Source organism: Rhodnius prolixus, unplaced genomic scaffold (assembly GCF_049639745.1).
Source record: "Rhodnius prolixus isolate KJV_2025 unplaced genomic scaffold, Rpr scaffold_13, whole genome shotgun sequence".
In the NCBI taxonomy this organism is placed as follows: domain Eukaryota; kingdom Metazoa; phylum Arthropoda; class Insecta; order Hemiptera; family Reduviidae; genus Rhodnius; species Rhodnius prolixus.
The window spans coordinates 811,165-838,158 of record NW_027411583.1 but is presented as its reverse complement, the minus strand read 5'-3'; the positions used below and the strand labels follow the sequence as shown (position 1 = coordinate 838,158).

General features: G+C 29.8%; 1 protein-coding gene across 19 annotated transcripts in view; it reads left to right on the top strand.

The window, feature by feature from the left end:
• Rim (Rab3 interacting molecule) overlaps positions 1-26,994 on the top strand; it is a 103,236-nt gene that overhangs the window by 66,751 nt on the left and 9,491 nt on the right. For 12 of the 19 annotated variants that reach the window (XM_074115736.1, XM_074115742.1, XM_074115746.1 and 9 more), the window contains 16 exons: positions 2,771-2,913; positions 9,340-9,470; positions 9,677-9,842; positions 9,932-10,018; positions 10,139-10,305; positions 10,420-10,537; positions 11,237-11,346; positions 12,506-12,659; positions 13,295-13,352; positions 13,692-13,878; positions 14,709-14,818; positions 15,054-15,203; positions 15,583-15,733; positions 24,820-25,031; positions 25,351-25,490; positions 26,847-26,981. In XM_074115736.1, the coding sequence (XP_073971837.1) occupies positions 2,771-2,913; positions 9,340-9,470; positions 9,677-9,842; positions 9,932-10,018; positions 10,139-10,305; positions 10,420-10,537; positions 11,237-11,346; positions 12,506-12,659; positions 13,295-13,352; positions 13,692-13,878; positions 14,709-14,818; positions 15,054-15,203; positions 15,583-15,733; positions 24,820-25,031; positions 25,351-25,490; positions 26,847-26,981 (2,219 nt within the window). The other 7 variants (XM_074115744.1, XM_074115741.1, XM_074115739.1 and 4 more) reach the window with 7 other exon arrangements.

The following is a 26,994-nucleotide window of genomic DNA, read 5'->3' as shown; positions in this document are numbered from 1 at the left end:
TTTTGTAATGAAACAGTCGATTGTATTACCATTTCATTTTGTTCACATATTTATTTCGCGTAGTTACAACTATTCTAAATTGCTGATTCTCCTTTATTATTTCACATACATCTCTGAACAGTGTCATTGCTGCCATAATTGAAATTATTCACTTTGTTATCATTCATCCCCTTTATATTTCTTTACTTCTATTTCACATTTAATAGCTTGAAACATTCTTGAAATGAAAATGTTTTGTTTCTGGAACTTTAGAAAAGTTATGTCTTTTTTTTTATAGTTTCCCATATTTCCATTTTTGCTCAGTGTTAAGATACTCTTAAGTTACGTTACTGTTAAGATATTGTTAACACTGTTAAGATTAGAAATATTCATCTTTTAAATGCAACCCGAAATATGCAGTTTAGGAAACACATGTTACTCGTCTTAGTGAACATGGGACTTTAATAGCCTTTTGAAACAATTGGATAAAAATGATCAGAAAAAAATTAAAACCAAGTGAAATTCTTGCGTTTAAGTAAGTGATAACCACTATGTTAGAACTTAAGCGTCAAACAGCAATATAGTGAGCACAAGTTAAATACAAAATATTTTATAATATTAACAAGAGAAAAATACTCAATTAAAGAAGAGGAAGTTTTCTTTTGGACTGCTGAACATACCTAATAGCTTTCCTTACATGTCTCGAAGACAGTTTCATTAAATTAGATGAAAACAAAACATGGTAACGTTAACAATTTAATTATTGAAAACATTTCCTATTTTCTTTAACAAATCCCAAAATTGGTGACCTCACTGCATTACGTATGGCGAATAACTCGTTAATGAACTGCTCCCATAATCTTAGATTGGTTTATGTCTTTGCCGACCTCGACAGTTGTTGAGATCATCTCCAACCCCCAGATTATGTAACGCAAAATCTCAACAGCCAAACTCTTCTCTGAATATCTTGGAGAGGCAGTTAAAAATTTGAGCAATAAATGCCGAGCGTTTTTCTTTCTATTATCACCCATTGTTTTGTACTTTAGTTAAAAACCGCACTGTGGAATCAATGATGGTTGCCTAGTGTCGTTTATAAATGCTACTATATCCAGAATCAACATCGTTTACTGTTTACACTTTTCCTCGAGCACTAACTGATGAGGACCTCGAGGGATTTTGTGATAATATGCTTTATTCTATACAATGCTTTCTAGTTGCAAGGAGCACATTAGTTTGACATTTCTCGAACACTTTCGCTGGCCTTTAGTTCTCTCGGCCGAGGCTTCCAGTATTTCTTCAAGAATTATTGCCTAATCCGGGACACTCATCAGTAGAGCATAGTTAGTTAATTAATTTTAAAGCCCTCTCAGCTTCTGAAAGCATTGGCTTGTCACATTTATAGTGTGATTAAAATGTAATAATAATATTTAAGAATAATTTTATATCAATCAAGTGTTGATCGTGTAATTTATTGTAAAAGAGAAGATTTAATTTTTTAAAAAAGATGTATTATGTATAATTCATTGCAATTTTTATTATTAGGAAGTATTGCAATCGTATCAAATGGACAAAAATTAAATTTTCACCAGAACACATGTTTTGAGCAGAAAACTGTTTGTGCTTGTAAACATGCGTGTTAGTTTGAACCAAATACTTCAAAACTTGGTTTTATGGAAGCTCAAAAACTCTGTTTTGGTAATAATGACGCATCTATTACAATGGTTTTGGCTGAAACCAGATGATCAGTAAACTTCATTTTTACTAGAACTGTGGAATTCAAAGTGTGAGGAAAATCTGTTTACATAAAGTGCTATCTTAAGAATATAATTGCTTCGAAAACGTACTACCACTTAGATAACCCCCTCCTTGAACGTAATTTTTTACAATTTCTATTTCTGGAAGTAGATGATAAGAACATAGAATATGTTGTAGCTTTTATGACTCTTCTCGATATGAGTCAAAATTACGAAATTTGTATACTATAGTAAAATTAAATTTAATTCATGCTGTTGAGAATTAAATTTTCTACAGTAAACTTCCTATGGATATGAATCTTATTGACTTGTACTTTACAAAATAATTTAGAAAGTAATTATTAAAAATATATTTTTGACTGCTTTTATAATATCATTTATACATATTCCATTATTACAATTTTATACTGTTGCAGGTATTGCTAACTGTAAAGGATCGAAAATAAGTCACATTTCCTTGTTCTTCGAATTCCAAAGACCCTATTTCATTGATTTTTTATTTTAAATATATAAGTAATCCCTTTATTTCATTTACTGTCTACTTAAATTGGTAAATTATTGTACCAAAAATAGAGAATTGTTAGCAGAGTTGTTTTAGTTGCTTACTAGTTGCAAATTAGTGGAATATTTTAATAAATATTTGAAAAAGGCCTTTAATGTTTAGGTGTGATTCGTTGCTTTAGTCATATCAACAGAGCATATTTATTACTTCATATGTTTCCATAATTAACCATAATATGGTTTTGGCTTTCTATTAACATCTAATTGTGGTATTTATTGTTTTTCTTTCCAGTACTGGAAAAAAATATGTGTTACATAAATAATATATATGATCATTTCATTAAATCAGTTATTACTAAAGAGTTATTGGGAAAAAATAGAGATGTCATTAAGCAAAGCATTATATAGTAAGTGTATGTGACATACCATTCCGAAAAATCCATTTTTGTGTTAATGGACATCTCTTTTCATTCAAAACTATTTCATTTAAAGTTGCATGTTACAGGAAAGAATTTTTTTTTTTTAATTTTGTGCAGATATATATGAGATGAGAAAGGAAAAACCAAGTGTGCTGGTAACTTCACCCGGGTCACCCGATCTCCATGGACCTCACAATCCTAGAATAAGAGGCCATCGTGTAGCCTCTTTAGCGAATGCCAATGTTGGAGGCCGTATTCAGGTGAACTATTACTCTTTTTTCTTTTCGAATATTTAATGAGATCAATGGCAGCCCAACAATGTTATTCAATACTCATGATTGGAGAGGGTCCTATATGTTCCCGTACCCCCTTATGTGCTTCAATACGTCTTTCAATGGACGATAGTTATGAGAAATAAGTGTTCAAATGATGCAGACCGTTATATAATACTCAGGATTGGTTAATGAATTGTCCATAGCGGTGATGGGATTCTTCCTCGGTTTATGAATTAGTTATTTAAAGCATCCAAGATGTTAGGCTTAAAGGTTAGGAAATCCTCTTTTTCTCCTTTTATTAAATATTGCTCTGAAAAAAGGACTATTTCAGAGGGGGTCATTTTGACCGAGTCGTTTTAGCATTTGACTTGCGCAAACGATATTATTGTATCAGAGCGGACGAAGAAATTGCCAAAATACTAGCAAACATGGATTTAATGTCCGTGAATCTCGGAATAAATATGTATTATAATACATATAGTATATACATATACATATAATACTATAGTAAAAAAAAGTATAGCAAGCTTTACTGCTGTTATACAAAATGTAATGTTGAAACTAGCTGTGAGGATGTAGATCAGTGGTTCTTAACCTTTTAATAGACGCAGAACACAATTATATGTATATATTTTTCTCGCGGAACACTAACATTAAATAATTTGAAATTCGGTATTTAGCAAGAACATAAAATTAAATTCAAATTAAAAAAAAAATACAATTTTTTGTTTTCGTATCTTTCCTAAGTTTCTAAATTTCAATACATTTAAAATTGAAATTTCGCGGAACACTTGGACTATATTCGCGGAACACCGGTTAAGAACCACTGCTTTATATCTTCTAAAATTATAGATCTGTGCACAAAATAACTATAGTTTATAATTGAGAAAAACAAAGTGTACAAGAGAACAGAATTTCATACGAATACATGGTTCACAGTGGGAGATATAGAACGGCCATAATTTTACAGAATTTCATGACCCAAAACATTTTCAACCCTTTATATCTTCTACATTTATAGATCTGTGCACAAAATAACTATAGTTTATAATTGAGAAAAACAAAGTGTACAAGAGAACAAAATTTCATACGAATACGTGGTCCACAGTGGGTGATATAGAACGGCCATAATTTTACAGAATTTCATGACCCAAAAAATTTTCAACCCTTTATATCTTCTACATTTATAGATCTTTGCACAAAATAACTATAGCTTATTATTGAGAAAAACAAAGTGTGTAAGAGAACAAAATTCCATACCAATACGTGGTCCACAGTGGGTGATATAGAACGGCCATAATTTTACAGAATTTCATGACCCAAAAAATTTTCAACCCTTTATATCTTCTACATTTATAGATCTGAGCACAAAATAATTATAGCTTATAATTGAGAAAAACAAAGTGTACAAGAAAACCAAATTTCATACGAATACGTGGTTCACAGTGGGAGATATAGAACGTCCATAATTTTACAGAATTTCATGACCCAAAAAATTTTCAACCCTTTATATCTTCTACATTTATAGATCTGGGCACAAAATAACGATAGCTTATAATTGAGAAAAACAAAGTGTATAAGAGAACAAAATTCCATACCAATACGTGGTTCACAGTGGGAGATATAGAACAGCCATAATTTTACAGAATTTCATGACCCAAAACATTTTCAACCCTTTATATCTTCTACATTTATAGATCTGTGCACAAAATAACTATAGCTTATAATTGAGAAAAACAAAGTGTACAAGAAAACAAAATTTCATACGAATACGTGGTTCACAATGGGAGATATAGAACGGCCATAATTTTACAGAATTTCATGACCCAAAAAATTTTCAATCCTTTATATCTTCTACATTTATAGATCTGTGCACAAAATAACTATAGCTTATAATTGAGAAAAACAAAGTGTACAAGAGAACAAAATTTCATACGAATACATGGTTCACAGTGGGAGATATAGAACGGCCATAATTTTACAGAATTTCATGACCCAAAACATTTTCAACCCTTTATATCTTCTACATTTATAGATCTGTGCACAAAATAACTATAGTTTATAATTGAGAAAAACAAAGTGTACAAGAGAACAAAATTTCATACGAATACGTGGTCCACAGTGGGTGATATAGAACGGCCATAATTTTACAGAATTTCATGACCCAAAAAATTTTCAACCCTTTATATCTTCTACATTTATAGATCTTTGCACAAAATAACTATAGCTTATAATTGAGAAAAACAAAGTGTATAAGAGAACAAAATTCCATACCAATACGTGGTCCACAGTGGGTGATATAGAACGGCCATAATTTTACAGAATTTCATGACCCAAAATTTTTTCAACCCTTTATATCTTCTACATTTATAGATCTGAGCACAAAATAATTATAGCTTATAATTGAGAAAAACAAAGTGTACAAGAAAACCAAATTTCATACGAATACGTGGTTCACAGTGGGAGATATAGAACGTCCATAATTTTACAGAATTTCATGACCCAAAAAATTTTCAACTTTTTATATCTTCTACATTTATAGATCTGGGCACAAAATAACGATAGCTTATAATTGAGAAAAACAAAGTGTACAAGAGAACAAAATTTTATACGAATACGTGGTTCAAAGTGGGAGATATAGAACGGCCATAATTTTACAGAATTTCATGACCCAAAAAATTTTCAACCCTTTATATCTTCTACATTTATAGATCTGTGCACAAAATAACTATAGTTTATAATTGAGAAAAACAAAGTGTATAAGAGAACAAAATTCCATACCAATACGTGGTTCACAGTGGGAGATACAGAACGGCCATAATTTTACAGAATTTCATGACCCAAAACATTTTCAACCCTTTATATCTTCTACATTTATAGATCTGTGCACAAAATAACTATAGCTTATAATTGAGAAAAACAAAGTGTACAAGAGAACAAAATTTTATACGAATACGTGGTTCAAAGTGGGAGATATAGAACGGCCATAATTTTACAGAATTTCATGACCCAAAAAATTTTCAACCCTTTATATCTTCTACATTTATAGATCTGTGCACAAAATAACTATAGTTTATAATTGAGAAAAACAAAGTGTATAAGAGAACAAAATTCCATACCAATACGTGGTTCACAGTGGGAGATATAGAACGGCCATAATTTTACAGAATTTCATGACCCAAAAAATTTTCAACCCTTTATATCTTCTACATTTATAGATCTTTGCACAAAATAACTATAGCTTATAATTGAGAAAAACAAAGTGTATAAGAGAACAAAATTCCATACCAATACGTGGTCCACAGTGGGTGATATAGAACGGCCATAATTTTACAGAATTTCATGACCCAAAATTTTTTCAACCCTTTATATCTTCTACATTTATAGATCTGAGCACAAAATAATTATAGCTTATAATTGAGAAAAACAAAGTGTACAAGAAAACCAAATTTCATACGAATACGTGGTTCACAGTGGGAGATATAGAACGTCCATAATTTTACAGAATTTCATGACCCAAAAAATTTTCAACCCTTTATATCTTCTACATTTATAGATCTGAGCACAAAATAATTATAGCTTATAATTGAGAAAAACAAAGTGTACAAGAAAACCAAATTTCATACGAATACGTGGTTCACAGTGGGAGATATAGAACGTCCATAATTTTACAGAATTTCATGACCCAAAACATTTTCAACCCTTTATATCTTCTACATTTATAGATCTGTGCACAAAATAACTATAGTTTATAATTGAGAAAAACAAAGTGTATAAGAGAACAAAATTCCATACCAATACGTGGTTCACAGTGGTAGATATAGAACGGCCATAATTTTACAGAATTTCATGACCCAAAAAATTTTCAACCCTTTATATCTTCTACATTTATAGATCTGTGCACAAAATAACTATAGTTTATAATTGAGAAAAACAAAGTGTATAAGAGAACAAAATTCCATACCAATACGTGGTTCACAGTGGTAGATATAGAACGGCCATAATTTTACAGAATTTCATGACCCAAAAAATTTTCAACCCTTTATATCTTCTACATTTATAGATCTGTGCACAAAATAACTATAGCTTATAATTGAGAAAAACAAAGTGTACAAGAGAACAAAATTTTATACGAATACGTGGTTCAAAGTGGGAGATATAAAACGGCCATAATTTTACAGAATTTCATGACCCAAAAAATTTTCAACCCTTTATATCTTCTACATTTATAGATCTGTGCACAAAATAACTATAGTTTATAATTGAGAAAAACAAAGTGTATAAGAGAACAAAATTCCATACCAATACGTGGTTCACAGTGGGAGATATAGAACGGCCATAATTTTACAGAATTTCATGACCCAAAAAATTTTCAACCCTTTATATCTTCTACATTTATAGATCTGTGCACAAAATAACTATAGCTTATAATTGAGAAAAACAAAGTGTACAAGAGAACAAAATTTTATACGAATACGTGGTTCAAAGTGGGAGATATAGAACGGCCATAATTTTACAGAATTTCATGACCCAAAAAATTTTCAACCCTTTATATCTTCTACATTTATAGATCTGTGCACAAAATAACTATAGCTTATAATTGAGAAAAACAAAGTGTACAAGAAAACAAAATTTTATACGAATACGTGGTTCAAAGTGGGAGATGTAGAACGGCCATAATTTTACAGAATTTCATGACCCAAAAAATTTTCAACTCTTTATATCTTCTACATTTATAGATCTGTGCACAAAATAACTATAGCTTATAATTGAGAAAAACAAAGTGTATAAGAGAACAAAATTCCATACCAATACGTGGTTCACAGTGGGAGATACAGAACGGCCATAATTTTACAGAATTTCATGACCCACAAAATTTTCAACCCTTTATATCTTCTACATTTATAGATCTGTGCACAAAATAACTATAGCTTATAATTGAGAAAAACAAAGTGTATAAGAGAACAAAATTCCATACCAATACGAGGTCCACAGTGGGTGATATAGAACGGCCATAATTTTACAGAATTTCATGACCCAAAAAATTTGCAACCCTTTATATCTTCTACATTTATAGATCTGTGCACAAAATAACTATAGCTTATAATTGAGAAAAACAAAGTGTACAAGAGAACAAAATTTTATACGAATACGTGGTTCAAAGTGGGAGATATAGAACGGCCATAATTTTACAGAATTTCATGACCCAAAAAATTTTCAACCCTTTATATCTTCTACATTTATAGATCTGTGCACAAAATAACTATAGTTTATAATTGAGAAAAACAAAGTGTATAAGAGAACAAAATTCCATACCAATACGTGGTTCACAGTGGGAGATACAGAACGGCCATAATTTTACAGAATTTCATGACCCAAAACATTTTCAACCCTTTATATCTTCTACATTTATAGATCTGTGCACAAAATAACTATAGCTTATAATTGAGAAAAACAAAGTGTACAAGAGAACAAAATTTTATACGAATACGTGGTTCAAAGTGGGAGATATAGAACGGCCATAATTTTACAGAATTTCATGACCCAAAAAATTTTCAACCCTTTATATCTTCTACATTTATAGATCTGTGCACAAAATAACTATAGTTTATAATTGAGAAAAACAAAGTGTATAAGAGAACAAAATTCCATACCAATACGTGGTTCACAGTGGGAGATATAGAACGGCCATAATTTTACAGAATTTCATGACCCAAAAAATTTTCAACCCTTTATATCTTCTACATTTATAGATCTGTGCACAAAATAACTATAGCTTATAATTGAGAAAAACAAAGTGTACAAGAGAACAAAATTTTATACGAATACGTGGTTCAAAGTGGGAGATATAGAACGGCCATAATTTTACAGAATTTCATGACCCAAAAAATTTTCAACCCTTTATATCTTCTACATTTATAGATCTGTGCACAAAATAACTATAGCTTATAATTGAGAAAAACAAAGTGTATAAGAGAACAAAATTCCATACCAATACGTGGTTCACAGTGGGAGATACAGAACGGCCATAATTTTACAGAATTTCATGACCCAAAACATTTTCAACCCTTTATATCTTCTACATTTATAGATCTGTGCACAAAATAACTATAGCTTATAATTGAGAAAAACAAAGTGTACAACAGAACAAAATTTCATATTAATACGTGGTTAACAGTGGGAACGATTGAAAAATGAAATCCATTTAGAAGTTGAACGAATTTTGTCGAGAGTAGGCCTGATAAGAAATGTTAAACTTGGGAAATTAAGATGGCTGTTTACCTAGTTTGCCGACGGAAAGAATTCCATTTTGTCAAAAAAAAAAAAAAAAATAATAATAATGTTGTTTAATAATAAAAAAAGTTCCATTTTGTTTATAATTTTTATTCTACTTGTTTCTTTTTTTTGCAGGTTAAACTTTGGTTTGATTCTGGAGCACTTCAACTAGTTGTTACCCTAGTATGTGCGGCTGGCCTGATGCCTCGTAGCAATGGACAACCAAGAAATCCTTACGCGAAACTTTTTCTGTTACCCGATCGAAGGTTAGTACAATTTTTGATATAATTTAAGAGTTAATCCAATATAATTCATTGTATTAAATAAATATCAGTTTAAAAATATGGAATTATGGTTTTTGAACAAAATGGAGAGAGAATGCTATTGTAAAGTTAAAATTAAACGATTTCTCATATACAATTTTATTTTATTGTAAAATAAATAGCTATTTTTTTGTTTATTTATCTTTTAGTGAAAAGTCGAAAAGGCGCACTAAAACTTTAGGTAACACAAATGATCCTAAATGGAACCAAAGTTTTGTATATACTTCAGTACGAAGAGCTGATTTAAAATTAAGAGTAGTCGAAATTACTGTTTGGGATTATGTGAGATATGGTGCTAATGATTTTTTAGGCGAGGTAATAAAAAGTTATTTTTTTTTAAATGTATATTTATTAATTGTATCCATCTGTAGAAGTATTATTGTTTTGCTTGTATTGTATTTTAGGTACTTATAGAATTAAGTGTAGCGCTGTTAGATAATGAACCAGAATGGTTTCACCTCAGCGCTCATGATGAGGTGTTAGTACCGCATGTAAGTGTTTTTATTTTCTTTCTTTTATTTTTTTTTAATAACTATCATTATTACTATTATTTGACGTGTTTTTCCTTAACTATTTTGACATTTATTAAATATATTAAAAATATTTTGCAGAGTATGGAGATAGAACGAGATTTGGATCTAGCGTTGACACCAACAGATCATTTATCTCCAAGTACAACTTCACGTCTTTCAGATTCTGATCCAAGCGATCTCGATGATTCTAGAGAACGTAGGGTGGCAGATGGTGCTTCCATATCTTCTGTGGGGAGCTCGAATAGGTATTGTATATTTTAGTTTTTTTTTTTTATACGTTTCATTTTAAAACTCAGGAAGATAATGTTGAGTATTACTTCGCTATTAAAACTTATTATAACCGAAAGTTACATTTTTAGCCCTCCCCCAGATATAGAAATGAGTGAGAAAAGGAAATCAAGAAGAGATATGTCACCCCAAGGAAGGAAAGGCATGGTGATGTCGTTTAGAGATCCAATTACTGATACTCATAGAAAGGTTTGTGCAATGTTGATACAATTCTTATTTATTCATTAATATTAATCTTCAAAGGGGATGCACATTTCTAATGTTACACAAGTCCCCAAAGCGTCTACAAGAATGGAGTACTGTGCATGCGTTGCTAAGATGGGATCCTAAAGCAATACGAAGACCTAATCCGCGTTCCTCTCAACTTCTTTCTATGCGCTTCAACCCAGTGATTTGGGACGTGGCCTTCTTAAGAAGTTCCGCTAGTCTTGCCTGCCTATCTAGTTGTGGACTCGATGGTTAACATCCTAGTTGAGCTACATCTTCTCACCTTCACAACCTAGGTCTCTAGAATCACGTCCATTTTTAGATCATTCTCATTCTACTTAAATTAATCCGTGTTTACTATTAGAGGTTTTGTCTGTGCATATAACTCCCTTTTGTTTCTACGCCGCCAGGTCTTGCTTTCAATTACTGGGTCGTACATATTACATGGCTGCATTCTTTCGATCACCAGCAGTACCAATTGGCAATGACTATACCATCCGCGTTTCCCAAAAGCGGCACGGATTTTATGGTAGATAGTTCTTCAGTTCTGAAATTGTTACTCTGACTATTTGTTCGTGTTCAAGATTAAAAACATCACCACCATTTCCCCACAAAAGGAATAAATTCACTTTTAATAGGCATTAGTATTATAAATAAACAATCTTTAATGTCTAATTTCAGGCTGGAATAAATCAAAGATCTCATTCTGCAGCGCCAACTGATTCGCCTAGTATACACTGCAGGTCAAGATCAAAAAGTCCTCATAGAAGCCTTTCACCTCCTGAATACAGGTAAAACTTGAGAACAGTTTTAGCTAACAATAATAACGTAAAAATTGTGAGGAATCATTATCCTAAGCTAGAATTCTGTAAGGGAGATTTATAATTTCCTTTATATTTTGTTTCTTGTACTGTTATAATGTTAATGAAATCTTATTATTAGATATACATAAAGCATTTGAACTAATCCCAAAATCAATTAATCGATCAAAGAAGGGCATTGCTGATGGTTTTTAGGATTTTTGTTTTTGTTTTTTGAAGTGAATTGGTTACTTTATTTTCACTCCCCAGGACGGGAAATAGTACAATCAAGCAGGGCTTCAGTATTGTCCGGAAATACCTGTTTTATGACCTCGTAGTATCAAAATGTGTGTTAGAAGTATTCGCTATCTTGTATGTTGACGCTTCATAGTTCAGACCGAAGGCGAAACTTATCTAATAATATCCGCTTAACTCCTGCGTGCTGTATCTCTTTCGACAACAGTATCCCGAATTACATGTTGCTGTTGGACGGTGCTATTCCTCGTTGCCGTCGTCTAACTCAGTAGGAGTGGGTAATATCTTTCCCAATATAATCGTTTGAATAGGCTAAATTCACACATGGCTATAACGCATCAGAACAAATTGGAGATTGATAAAAGCCCTTCCTGCTAGCACATAGTTTGAGGTCATCCATTTTGAGGAAATGCGATAGTCTGTTCCTATAAACCTCTTGTAGCTCCTCCATAAGTAGCCGTAGAAGGAGTATTTCAGCAATAGGAAGAAGAGATTAATCGCCAAAGAAATCAGGCTTAGAGAATCTCTCTATGAGGGATCTCATATAATGTGGATGACCACTATTCGAATGACCGTTCTTTCCTACTTTACAAATACGTAGGTCTTCCATCCACACATAATTCGTAATATTCGCCGAGTGACACCAATATTCTCAGCATCTCTGTAAGCTACGAATTTGTAATCGAATCAGAAGCCTTTTTAAAATGGATGTACGCTAAGTATAATTGCTCTTCTTCTTCTTCTTATTTACTGTTCCATTTGACGGAATCGACTTGTAGTTCCTTGCAGCCATACGATCTTCTGGTGCTTCTTTATTACTATTATTATTATTTTATTATTAATGTCATTAATTAATGCCCTTTCAATTTTAATTTTGTTTCTTATTGTTTTAAAGGATTCCAAGCGGGATCGTATTGCCGTCTCATGCTTACGTGCCAAGGTTCGCCTCTCGATCGGCGACCGCAACGCCCATTACTTCACCAAAAAAGAGACAATTACCTCAAATTCCTCATAGTTTCCATCATGTGTTTCGAGAAAGAATGGCACATGTAAGTAATAGCAAAATTGAAATTATATATTAGTATTGATTTTTTTGGGGGGTAATTTCAAGTTGAGAAGCATCAAATGTATTCCCTTCCCTCTCTGACATCCTTTAGGAAAACTTCTAATAATTTTTAAAGTTAATCAAATTCTCATTAATGATCCAATCCATTCCGAAGATTATGAAACATTTTCTAGCTTTCATTCAATTAATAAATTGTTTGATCTTCCTTCACAATTAATAGTTTTAAAAAATTCCTTTAAATCTGTATCTACTTTGATTCAGAAAAGATATTTGAAGAACTTAAGTTCAAGTATGAAAAATATTAAACCAAAATATTTAAAACAAATCCAAAATATACAAAAATTTAATTCCAATTTTATCAATTTGTACAATTTGGATGGGAATTGTGATAATTCACAAAATATTAGTAAGGCAATACGTTTAATAAATTGCTTAGACATGGATCCATTCTACGGTCTAATTTTCTTCTTTTTTTTTAATTTAAGGTGGTGATCGAATAAGAGACAGTACTAAAAAATTATTATGTTTTAATGACATTTATTCGAAAAAATTCTACAGTTCTTAAAGTAATCCATCATTTAAATAATCATCACATTCCTACATTTTTCTTCTTTACAGGAATTCGATGAACGAACACAGCATATAAAAAGTAGAATGCGGCATCCTCAGCAAAGAGGTTAGTAAATTATTTATTATATTCTTTTAATATTTTCTTTTATTAATGTTATGTCGGAACTAATAATCATGGCATATTTGCTCATTATTGTGTTCATGTTATATTATTTTCATGTACATTTCAAACTACTTCTGAACTATTCATTTCTCTCTCTCTCTCATTAAAATAACCATTGCCTTTCTTATATATATATATATATATATATATATTAGAATATATATATATATATATATATATATATATATATATATATATATATATATATATATATAATGAAATTATTTCCCCTTTTATGGTTTTTACGAATTTGTTTAAATGTAACTATAAATGTTTTATTAGGTTGGAACCGTCATCATATAACTGGTCTATCAGATAGTGATTTAACTCAAAATGAACGACGTCATATGTCACCGCCTGATAAAGAACCAGGGGATCCTTGTGACAGCGATATGGAAAGTGTGGCCAGCGTAACAAGTAGCGCATTTTCCACACAAAGTGAAAGACCTAGAGGATCTAAAGGTTTCAGGTATTGCTCATTATTTTTTATTAATGTTTTATCGTCAAATCTATGGTTATACTGTCCAAATAAACAAACTTGAATTCTTCTGCTAGTAGATTTATTCGAGATAATAAGGGGAATTCACAGATTACTAGAAGCTCTGGTTTGTTAGTTGTTGTTTTTTTTGTCGTATGTTTTTGAAAAAGCTAACAAGTGGTTCAGAAAACGGGATATATTGCCATTAGTGATCCAGAAATTTTGCAGTGGTATCGAAAAATCTGAATTTGATAGAAGGCACTTTGAATTTCATTGCAAGGCAAGCATTTCAGTATTCTAGGCTGTAAAATCCTTTAAAGACACCGAAATTTAAAATAAAAATAAGCGGGATTACTTTCTTGTGCTGGTGTTTTGGAAGTTTCAATAATAAATTGTATTTTAATAAGGTTTTTTTTTCCACAAAATTAGTAAAAACTGTTTCTAAAATCTAAATCTCCTATCTAATTATTTTTCTCGAACTTCTGTGTTGAAAAACAAAAGGAAAATTAAGTACTCCACCTCACTTTTGGTCCTCATTTGATATGCAAAGTAAATAGTTTTTATTTATTTTATTGAGCTGCATTCTCCATTTCTAATCTAGGGTTAACTCGTGAGTTTCTTTTTCAACGGAGTTGCACCTATCGTCGATTATTGCTGAATAAAGGTTCAAATTAAAATATTTTTAGTGATTTAAACTTTTTGCCCATATTGTAATTAGTGAATTTAGTTATCAAATGATTTTTTTAATTTTTTTTTTTATCAGTTTAATCGTCTTCTTGTTTTGTTCTTCTTTTTTTTCACGATGCTCTATTTTTGTTCAGCGAGTACGGAGCCCAAGCAGTACCTCTAGATGTAGGAGAACCAGAACCGCAAAGAGCTCCATTTTCTAGAAGTTTGTCCAATGCTGATGTTCCTGCCGAAGAACGCGCTGGTGAGCATGATTACAAACTTTACTATGAATCTTGAATTGATCACGTCTTGTTTGCTTTTTATTCTATTAAAATATTTCATCTGTTACAAAAATATATATCTGGTAATTACAAACTAAGTTACTTCAAAATTTTTTTTTTTTCTCTCTTTGTTTTACTTTAAAGCGAGATTACTGTACTATTTACATTTGAAAATTACTTGATTTACTTCATGTAACTTTTGTAATATTGTTAAAGATGGAAGCCTCAGCGATACAGCTCTAGGACGACAACTAGTAAGTGGTTCTAGAAGAAAAAACCCATCGGGTAGTGGTGTTTCACCTTCTTCTAAGTCTTCTGCAGGACTTGGTAAGAAGAGTAGTTCTACCTCACAACTTTCAGCTACTGGTATGTGAAAAATTTTCTGCCTGTCCTTCCATAAATATTTTTAAAATGCCAAGTGGTTTTCAAAATTTAAAAAGAAAATATAAAATAAAATATAAAAATTAATAAAAATAAATTACGTAAATTTTTATCAAAATTTTAATCTTTAATGCGGTGCATATTGTTTCTTCTGAGAGATTAATATTTTTCAATACACATTAAATGAAAGTTTTTCATAACGCAACTGTAGTACAGTAATTTACAAATTGTTTTAGTGGTCAGTAGTTATTGATACTTACTTTCTTTTTTTTTTATTATATTAGTAATTTCTTTTTTTTTTCAAGATTTAACTAAATTAAACAAAATAAAATAATAGGCACTTTATTAAAGAACCTTGCCGCAGGTCGGAAACGTAGGTTAGGTTTCGGAACTAAGGGTAAATCATCATTCACTGTCCACCGAAGTGAAGAAGTGCTTCCAGATGACATCAGACATCTTGTGAAACAAGGCTCTTCAGTTTCAAGTGACGGGGAGGGTTCTCAGGATGGAGACAGGTGGATTATCATAAAACATCTGCAGCCTTAGCGCCTCTTTCCATATTTAAAATTCTTTCCTTTAGCCTTTTATTTCCTAGAAGCAAATTAATTAAAAATCCATATTTGGATCCATCAAATTTTCTCTCAATTAGTTGCATTAATTTTTTAAAATAAGTTTCAAATTCATTTTTAACTTTTCCATATTATGCTACTATAAAAAATGAAAATAAAAAGTATATCATTCAATAATGGATAATATTAAATAATCCCGGTAGGTGTTTGTACTTTTTAACAAAGCTAAAAATCATTAGTTTTCTAAATATTAATTAGTAATCAACTTAAAATTTAAGCATTAGTCTTTGAATCTTGAACTTGTTTAAAGATGCGTTATTGACATGATAATTGGATGTAACTTTCATAAAGGGATAGCTCTTTCACTAAATGCCTTCATTTAGCTTTCTCAAATAATAATAATAATATCCAGAATTCATTTTACGTGAGTTTAAATTAAAATTAATAACCAGAATCGTTTGAACAATTTTACACGTTATTAAGCATCATTAAACAAAATTTTATTGAAAACTTAAACATCTTCCGAAAACATACCATTATTGGTCAGAATTTTTAAATTCGATGGATCCCATAAGTTAATCCTTAATCCTATTCTTTTCATCACATTATTATCTCCTTGCTTTTATAGGATGAGAGAGTGAACACCAATTCTAGAATGGACAGATAGATTTTTAATATGATTATTTATTTATTTGTTACCACTTTAAAAACATATTTCCCCTCTTAGCCAGTTGAATAGTTATTTAAATTTTTCGTTAAATATTTTTAATAAATAAATAAAATAAAAGCAAAAAGTAAATAGTCTGGTGTAAGCAAATAAAATAATTGCAATCTAGTTTGAAGTAGTTTTGGCTTATTGCTTTATAATATGAATTTCGCTTAGTTTTAATGAACCGCTGCTATTGCATATAACGTTCTTGTAGTATTAATATATAAATAATATATAAAAAACATTAGGATTTCTATATATAGTAAAACTCTAGCCTGATGTGAAGGTAAAATGTAAAGGTGAAATCCAAAAATTTATACCTTGAATATGAACTTCTTTTAAAGATGCGTAATAATATTTGTTGACATTACAAAACATTATTTTTGTCTGATTAATTTTTTTTTAACAACTTTTAATATTGACGAAGTTAACCGGATAATGTATCTCTCAGAAGAATTATTTCCTATATATGAAATCTCCGAAACAGCACAAAATTTCCTCTCAAATGTTAAGAAAATATTTACATAATTGAAACATCTTTTTTCATTTACTTCACCCATTTCATCTTATTTTCTAATCAATTAATATTTTTATTTCTTTTCAACGATTTTCAGTAGAAGATTGTATGACTTAGTGGGAATAAATCAATACTGCAGCAAGTGTCTACAAAATTGAAATAATAGGGGTCATTTATTAAATTTCTATATTATTTTTTTCTGAATATCATTTTATCTTTTATCGCGTGTATTTTGGTACTTTTCGCCCTTCAGGCACTTTAGGCTGTTACATCCTAAGTTTTTAATAGATCTGAATTAAAAATGAAAAAGCATAGGAAACGAAGTTTTATTTATGAAGAACAGATATTTACTAAAATATCTGGTGGAAGCATATGGTTACTCCAAACATCATGAGTACCGATTTGATCGTTACATCATTTGGTATTCTGAAATTTTCATAGTATTCATATTTAAGAAACAAATTGTATGAATAAGTTAGGAACCTAATTACGGGTATTTTGTGCTCGAAGTTATACAAAACTAGCGTCGTTGCGTGTAGCATAAGAGCCAACAGCTTTTCCATCTTGATAGTGCAACATCTTATAATCGATGGCCTAGCTCGTGAGCAAAGTTGCGATATGCAAAGCAAACCTTAGCTTCCACAATTGTTTTTAAAAACAACAGTGACAGGTGTCACTATTTAAGGTCGAGTATTTGATTTTATTGGATTTCTAAATGTTAAAAATAAGTAATCTCAAGTCAAATCAACAATGGCTATACATTATAAACATAACGCACACACATACAAAAAAAAAATATTTAAATATTAATCTATATCAAAATTCTGATATATCTATAAAAATGTTGTTAAAAGATTATTTATTGTTGGACCACTTGGTTGTGCTGAATGTTGCAATTGCTCTCTACATATTTGTGTTTTATAAAAATTGTTTCGATGTTGTTTTTGTCTCTTATATAATTTTTTTTTTTTAATTTTATTGCAATTGTACAGAAAAACAATTAAATAATGAAAGGAAAAAATCAATTATTTCATAATGGAAAGAGAATAATATTTAGTGTGAATGTATTCATAGTTGTTATGCAATTACGTTTGTCACTTTAGTTAATCTCACTATGAATACAATGCTTGTGGCATGCTTGTTTAATTTATCATCATCATTATTATTATTCTTAACTAGAATTTTAAATAGCGCTTTTTTATTATAGTTTTACAATTGTTTTCCATTAGAATTAAAATAAGGTGTTACATTAGATTTATGAATTAAGAAAACAGTTTATTACTAAAAGAAAAATTGTATTAAATAGATGGTTCTAATTAATTGTATTATGCATAATATTATTTATTTTTGCACTGTTGAAAGCTTTATAGTTTTCACGAACGTTTATCCAAAATTATTTATCCAAATTGCATTTATTTATTTAAATCAAATACTTTAAATATAGGTGCATTGCGTTATAATAATACAAATAGGATTAGATATCTCTTAATACAAACTTTCACTTTTTTTTTTGTGAGGTCTGTTTTGTTGAAATATTTGGAAATAAGGGAACATCGTGGCGCTTTGCAAAAGATAAGGATGAATATATTACAGAAGATTGTACTGCAAAAAGGGTACTTTAATTGGCATGGGTTAAATTTAAATAGTCTTTTTGCGTTTTCACTCTAGTATAATTTTAAACATTCTCGGTCTTGATACATACATTCCTTGGTACTTCAGTGATTTACTTGCTTTTCGAATACTTTTCTTTATACTGGTTTTATATCGTTGAAGTGTATAAGCTTGAAAATAGCACCTTTCTCAAATGCTTCGTTTTTTTTGTTTTGGATCGCCAACGGAAATTCATGGTTAGGTTCATGAAGGTTATACCCTTTCATTAACAACAATGAAGAAATAGGTGGCTGAATTTAAATGTGATACATTTGTGTCCTTTCTTAAAGGACATCATATAAAGGGCGGCCCATAATTTCACGGATAAAAGCATGGAGAAATAGTACAATGTGGTATTGGGCAATCGACTATTGAAGTTGTATGAGATAGGTGTCACCGCATGTGAGGATGAGAAAGAGAATTATGCATTTTAAATCAAAAATTAAATAGGAGAAATCATTTTGCTAGATGTTAAATGCTTCGAAAACGAATTTATCATCAATGTATGGACCGTTTTTAATAAAATTGTGATAATTTTTTTCCGTTGATATCCGGGACTATTTTCTGTAAGGAACCGGTTCTTTATTATGAATACTTTTAATTGTTGGACCTGAATCCTGAAGTGGGTTGAATTGGCATTGGTTGTGATTTCTCTTTCATACTATAAAGAAGTAAAGATTCTCTATCTTTATCTATCAAGTTCGTGTAATGATTTTTTACCAATTTTTTTTTTTTTTCATTTACATTGTTTTGGATAAACTATACAATTGCACTTTTTTAGTTCTTTTTTCTTTTATTTATTTTTTAAACAATTTTTACGAGGGAAATTACACTTTTTAAGGGAATAAAAAAATTACATTACATGAATAATAAATCACTTAGGCAGTAATGGCATGAAAAATGCTTTGATGTTATCTCTAATTTGTTTTATTTAATGAAATAGTTTTTTTAAATATTCAGCTATGTTTATCTATCGAATTTTGTGTTTAAATTGTTGATCCTTTAAAAAGAAAAAAAACAAAGAATAAGTTTTTTAGTTTTACTTGCATATTTTGATTTATAAGGCACAGAGTCATTTCGATGATAGATGTTATACAGTGATTAAAAAAAAAAAATTAATCAGAAAAAATTTTAAAAAATATATCAAATAATAATTTGACAATAATGTAGATTTATAAAAAAACGGGTAAAATACTTTTGGTAGTTTTTTTGGGGGTTAGAGTAGTAGTGGTAGTTAGTAGTGTCTGTTGGTGCAGAGGTACACGGGAGACGAGCAGGCTCAGGCATTATTGGTTTCCAGCGCTCACAAGAAGTGCCCAGCCCTAGACATGGCAGTGTACACAGCATTTCTAGTTCAGAAGCTTCTTCGTAAGTAGTTTGCTTCCGGCTTTTTTGTTTTATATATATATATATTTAAATTTTGTGTTTTTAAAATTATTTTATGAAGTTATAAGATTGTCCTCGACTGTTATTGTCTTAATGGCTACAGTATTTTTTTTTTTTTAAAGTTTTTGTAACTAATTACAACTTGTCGGACAATTTTACTTGCATGTTATTTAAATGTTTGCATGTAATTTTTACTTGTTCAACAAAATTCACAACATAAACGCTTTATTAGTTTTTTTTTTTTTTGCTCTTTCCAATACTATATGGCAAAATTAACATATCAGTTTTTATTTCTTAAATTTTCATTAATGACTGCCCCAAACTATTTTTAAAAAAATCCTTTTTTGTAGATGTATTTCATATTAATGTAGTCTAAGAAGCGGTAAAATACGGACCTAAAGCCTTATGTCTGTTTATCTTATAAATCCGTGTACTGTGAATAGTTTCTGCTTAATAAACAATATCTTAATGAACTGTTTCAAATTTAAAAAAAAAAACTGCTCACAATGTCCTTAGAATCGACCCTTGAAAGTTCTAAAATAAATCGAATCCAGGACCTTTCTTGTTAGTGCTCGGCTGTCGTGGCGCTTTCGTCGTAATGTTTTACTAGTTATATTTAACTAAATAAATTTCAATGATATTGGTTTGAAAATTTTTCACAAAGATTAGTTAGCCCCCTATTGAAAGTCAACTATCGTTGATTAAAGCTCCTTAAGTCGTCGTTTCTCTTGCATGAAAACGTGTTGAAACAAATTGGCCAAATGTTATGATAATTTTGACCATTATCTAAGATAAAGTGCTTTTATCTACTTTATTATAATTTTATTTTTCTTTAAGTACATACAAATGCTTATCTATCTTCAAAGCTTTTTATACTAGTAATGCCTGCTTTAAATGCCAGCACTTTCTATCTGCTTTCTTAGCTTTATTTAAAAAATAAATGTTAATTAAATCAATCTTTTAATAACATTTCGTATACAATTATTTAAATTATTTCTATAGTTTTAAATGAATAATAACATTACTAAATTTTGATATAAAAGCGCTTTTATTGTTTTTATTTCTATCGTTGGAATTAGGATTATTTTTATTTATGATTGTGTGTTTTTTGATATTCTAAAAATAAATAAATGAATCCAAAAAAAAAAAAAAGAATTGGAAGTTTTTTCCTAAATAACATTTTTAAGTTATTATCGAAGTATAATCTTGTGTTATCTAATTCTTGTAAACATTAACGTCTAGGGTAAACGTTTTTTAATTATTTTAGAATTTGGACAGGCATTTCTCTTGTAACGAACAACAGACTACCTAATCCTGCTGTTTACATTAATTAACATACCATTTATAATTATTTACACTCATATTATTTTCAATTATCACTCACAGAAAACTTTTAATTTTATTATCAAATTATATTCACTATTTTTTTTGCACATTTAAATTCTATTATTTTGTATGTCTACTTGATAAAAAATATGTACAATGGCATTCTAATTGGTTTTCACTCTTCTCCTTTTCCTCTAATTATAAGCATTTATATTTTAAATTAATTTAAATGCATAATTTTAGCACATATAAGTTTCTCTATCATAAGTTTATATTATACAAATATCTCTTATCGATTCTTTATGAATTGAAAAATGTAATATTGTTTTTTTAGTAATTGAATCTATTTCTTCGTAATATAGATTTCAAAAAAATATCCATTATTTCTATCAATTTCTTTTCTAGATAATCTGATGTTATTATGCTATTCAATTATGCATTTAGAATAGTGATTAGTCATATAGAATTACGTAATATAATTATATTTTAATTTCCTATCTCGTCACATTAATATTTTATATCAGGCAATGTGTTCGCGTTTTCGTTATTTACAGCAGATTGGGTGACTTAATCCGCTGCTATCTCTTATAAAAATCGCCATTAAATTTGGTTTGATACTGAGGAATGGGGCTTATTACTTTTTACTTATTTTTTTAACCTTACCTTTTAACCTTAGTTTTATAATTCGGAAATTGATTTATAAGTAAGAATTTGTAGTAACAAATTTTGATTAATGTTAAAAACAATTTTTCTCGTTGATGAAATAATGAAACTTTGTTTTATTATGATTCAGTTTTATTTTGTCTAAGAAAAACCTAACCATCATCTTTAGATCCAGATAAGTTGCTTGTTTTTTTTCAATTAAGTGGTTTTTGTCAGGCTCTGATGTTCTCACCATAGTGTGACGAAAGTTATTAGTGCTAGGATATTCGTTCTATAGCCTTATATTCTAATTATTGGGTTTCATTAAATCGTAGGGTTTATGAAATAATGAAATTACTCCTTTCTTGTTATGATAAATTTTATTTATATTTGATTTATAATTATTAAAAGACATTGTCTAATGTTTTTATTGTAATTATTCCAATCAATAACACGATTTTGTTTTTATTTTCTCTTCCTCCTTCGTAACAAAAGTACTGCGTCTCGGTTTTTACAACTTAATTTGTTTGGGTATGTTGTCACTATAGTTCAAAATCGGGAAATCTTGGAACTTTTAAATTTGATGTCTGCTATAGGTGTACAAGGTGGTTTAGGAACAATAAGTTTCGGATAAAACGGAGATGCCACTTAAATAATTAGATCTTGAGCAACATCTCTTTACTGAAAAAGGATTAGTTTTTTATTTCACAAATTTTAAGGTTAAAAAAGAGTTAATTACATATAAAGTGCAGTAAGTAAAGTAAGAGAAAGTTGGAAGAGAATTCGCTCCAAATTTTATGTTTAAATCACAAAAACATGCTGCCTGACATAAAAAGTAGCTATGATTAGCAATGACTTCTTTAATATAAGTTGGACATTTTTAATCAATTTTAATTATTCTTTTTTCCCAGTAAAAAAAGCATCGAATAATATTTTTCTAAAACTTTTGAAAAAAAAAATGTTATTCGAATAAAACATAGTAAAAAGCTTGCATCATTTTTAATTTTTGTACCTTTTATATGTAAATGAGAATTAGCAAATGAAAAAAAAATCCTTTAAAGTAATATTTGTGTTTACCAGTTAAATATTTCAAAAGTATTTAGTCAAAAACCCCAAATTGGACTCGTCATCATTAACCCAACTTTCCCTGTAGTGTTTATTCTGTTAACAATTTTCTTTTCTTGTTTTGTTTTTTCTTCAAAAACGTTTTTATTCAAATGAGAGAATATAAATTTTTAGTGTCTTTTATTTTATCCGTATTACTATGTACGTTTATTGTATCCCCGAACGGTTTCAGACTTCTATCATTAGTGGTAATCAGTTTGCTGACGGTCTTGTTAATGAAACCTAGTAATTGATTAAGGGTCCTTTACTTTTAGTGTACGATAATGTTTAGAATTGTGCATATACTAAATTTATAATTAAACTTAAATAATTATTTAGTGTCATTAATTTTTATTTAATAATATTTACAAAATGTTATACGATTAATTAACATTTGGAATAACCCACATACACATCATGTAACCTCCCTCGCACAGTCAGCCGGTGTAGTGCGAGATGGTAACGTAAGGTCGTACTATCTACACAGCAAACAGATTAATCCATCTCTGAATAATGGAGGAAAGTCTGAACCTGTTTAGGATACATTAAAATGCGTGCTACGACAGATAAATTCAAAGATACTATCTATCACTGCGGGCCTAACCACATTTTCAAAAAATTAAAGTATTTCTACTTTTTTTCATTATGAGTATTTAAAAAAAATATATATTTTTTTTTAATGTTTGAAAATGAAACTTTGTAGTCTTCCTTGACGGAGTTTCTTTAGTATATGCCCGTCCGAATAACCTAAGACAATTTTTTATTCATAACTAGCTTATGATTATTTAAGTGGAACTTTAATTAGGTAATAACGTATAAGAGTTAAATTCGAAATTAGCTGAGCTGGGAAAATTGAAGTAGCACTGAAGTTATAACAACTGTGTTAAATGGTTTTATGTGAATTAGGTAATTACCATTTATGTAAAATCAATCAATCTCTATTTTCAGAACCTAATTTTTATTGGCATTCAAAGCTAAAGGACGTAACATTTTTGCAAATAATGAATTTCTCAGCGAAATAAACTGAGTCAAAGGCTTTTGCGAAACCTGTGGACTTCTATTTCTGGTCGCTACTTTAAGTTAACTGCTGAGCCAATGCCTCTTTCATTTTTGAATCACTTAAAGCAAATCTTGTTTGAAATGCGCTTGACGAGACTTTGTGACAACATATTCGTAGCCTTCTCTTTGTTTATATAACAAGGTTTGGATCCTTGTTTACCATCTTTCTGAAACTTCCTACTGATATTGTCCAGGTGTACCTAGCTTAGGTACATCATTAACACAGGTTTTGATATTGCGTCTATAATACTAGTACAATGCCTGCCGTTAGCTCATAATGACGTCGGCTGAGTTAAAAGTGCTAAAAAAAAGTTCTTATAAACAATGATATAGTTGGTATTGGTACTTCATTTTTATCGGAAAATTACTATGTGCGCTTTTCCCATACTGCTTTTACCAATCCCCTATGCAGGAACTTGAAAGGACTAAGGGGATAATTCACTCGTGCAGGCGAGTGTCCTCTTCTTTTTTTCATCACTTTCAGTGATATTTTAAATAATTGTTATTTATTTTTTCTTATTATTATTACTTTTATTTAAGGTAATTATTAACCTTCAGTTGGTAATCACGATATTTATTAGCATACGTTTGAAATTACATCTTATTTTCTTTCTTCATCTCTTATTAATGTGTTCTTAGTTGGGCACCTTCGTTGAAAGGTTCGGATGGGGGCCAATTGAGTGATTTCATAGATGGACTAGGTCCTGGCCAGTTAGTGGGAAGGCAAGTTTTAGGAGCTCCTTCTTTAGGTGATATTCAACTTTCAATGTGCTACCAAAAAGGCTACCTGGAAGTAGAAGTCATTAGAGCCAGGGGACTGCAAGCTAAACCAAATTGTAAAGTACTACCAGGTAAGCGTATTATTATTATTATTGCATTTCCTTATTTTTTTTTTCAAAACAAATTCGCAAAATCTTTTTAGTTTATGATATCGGCTAAAATTTTCTATTTGTTAACAGTTCACTTTTATCTTAAAATTTATCAGTGAGACTGAAACAGAAATGTAGCAGATTCCTTAAAAAATATTTTTTACCCCATTTGCAACGAGCCTAAATTAGAGTATAATTCCCTATATTTGATGATTAATTATATTATATGCGTAAACAAAACATTGTTTTATACATTTCATTTACATATTTTACTATTAAGTGTCATCAATGTTGTTTTCAGCTCCCTATGTAAAAGTTTACCTAGTAAATGGTAAGAAGTGCCTTGCCAAAGCAAAGACATCAACTGCCCGACGTACCTTGGATCCACTATATCAACAACAATTAACATTTAGAGGCCCCTTCAATAATTGCATACTGCAAGTGAGTATTTTTTATTTTTTTTATGTATGGATTTACAATATTCTGGTAATATTTTATCCCTTAATACATCTCCGAATTTAGGTTAGTGTTATTATTATGTGTATATTAAGTGGCATATGTTGCCCAGGTCTGATAATCGATCTTCTTTCGATTATCATTTAAAGAGCTTTGCTTCCTTAGGCCCTACTCTTGTGTGGACCTAATGTTCATAAACAATATTATCTTATCAATATTGAAACTACTCTTCGCAAGAAATGAAGTACTAAATACATTTAAATTACTGATAATATTTATTAAATCATTCTTCCTGATACAAGCTTTATGGTCAGAAATAATGTTGATTTAAACAAGACTTTATTAGCTCCTGAAACACAGTTTTGTGAGATGTGCTATTTCGTACAAAGAAACGTTTAAAGAAGCATTTAAGTAGAAATTTGTATGAAGAAATTTCTAAAAGTCAAGTTACGCAGTTCAGGTACTTCTCGTAATAAGGATAAGAATAAGGAAAGATGTAATTTTTAAGGTGACTAAAGTTTAAAGGAATCGAGCCCTTGCATATCTTGGGAAGAAGAGAATTTTAGGAAAGTTAGAAGACATTAAGACAGTTAGTTAGATCGGGTTATCCGTGATAGTGTTTGTCAATCACAAGATTTTGAATCACTGCCTCAAACCATAGTATAACATATATACTGTTTGGGTTGAGTAAAAAAATTATTATCAATCCATATGTATACTTTTTTAAACGAAATGCTTCTGGCTTTCTCCTGCCTATCAGCAGTCTAAAAATAGAAATTTAATTTGTATTCATTTTTGTAATTATTATGCTGGAGGTTATAGTATTCGTACTGGCACTCCATTGTACATATGTATGTATTTATTTTCTTCTAATAAATAAAAATCTTTCATTCAATTCAATTCAATTATTTGTATTATCATACATAATTGGTTATCCCCCTTATTATACATATGTATTATGTGACTGATGTTGAAAAAGGAGACATACATAACACAATGTTTACTTAAAATTTAGAAAGAATTAGATAAGCATTTTGCCTCTTTGCCCAAGAATTGTAATTTTCAAAATACATTTTTTCTAAATCTTCTTTTTATTATTATTATTGTTATTTAAGAATTTAAGATTGGAAGTTTCGTCCCAAAAAAGTGTATGATTGAGACTGAGTAAGCTTTCTATTCAACCTTAGTTTTGGAGTCAGTCTGTTGAACCTAAACTGGAAGAGAACAAAACTTATAATTGATTAACATTAAAATTACCTAATAGTTTATTCTTAATGTTTTAAAGTTTTTTTTTTTTTAATTTAAATAAGAAATTAAATTTAAATATAATGAATGTTTTAGGTAACTGTTTGGGGTGATTATGGAAGGATAGAAGGGAAAAAAGTATTTATGGGTGTTGCTCAGATAATGTTAGACGATTTGAATTTACAAGACATTGCTATTGGTTGGTACAAACTATTTGGTACATCGTCATTGGTATGTATATTTT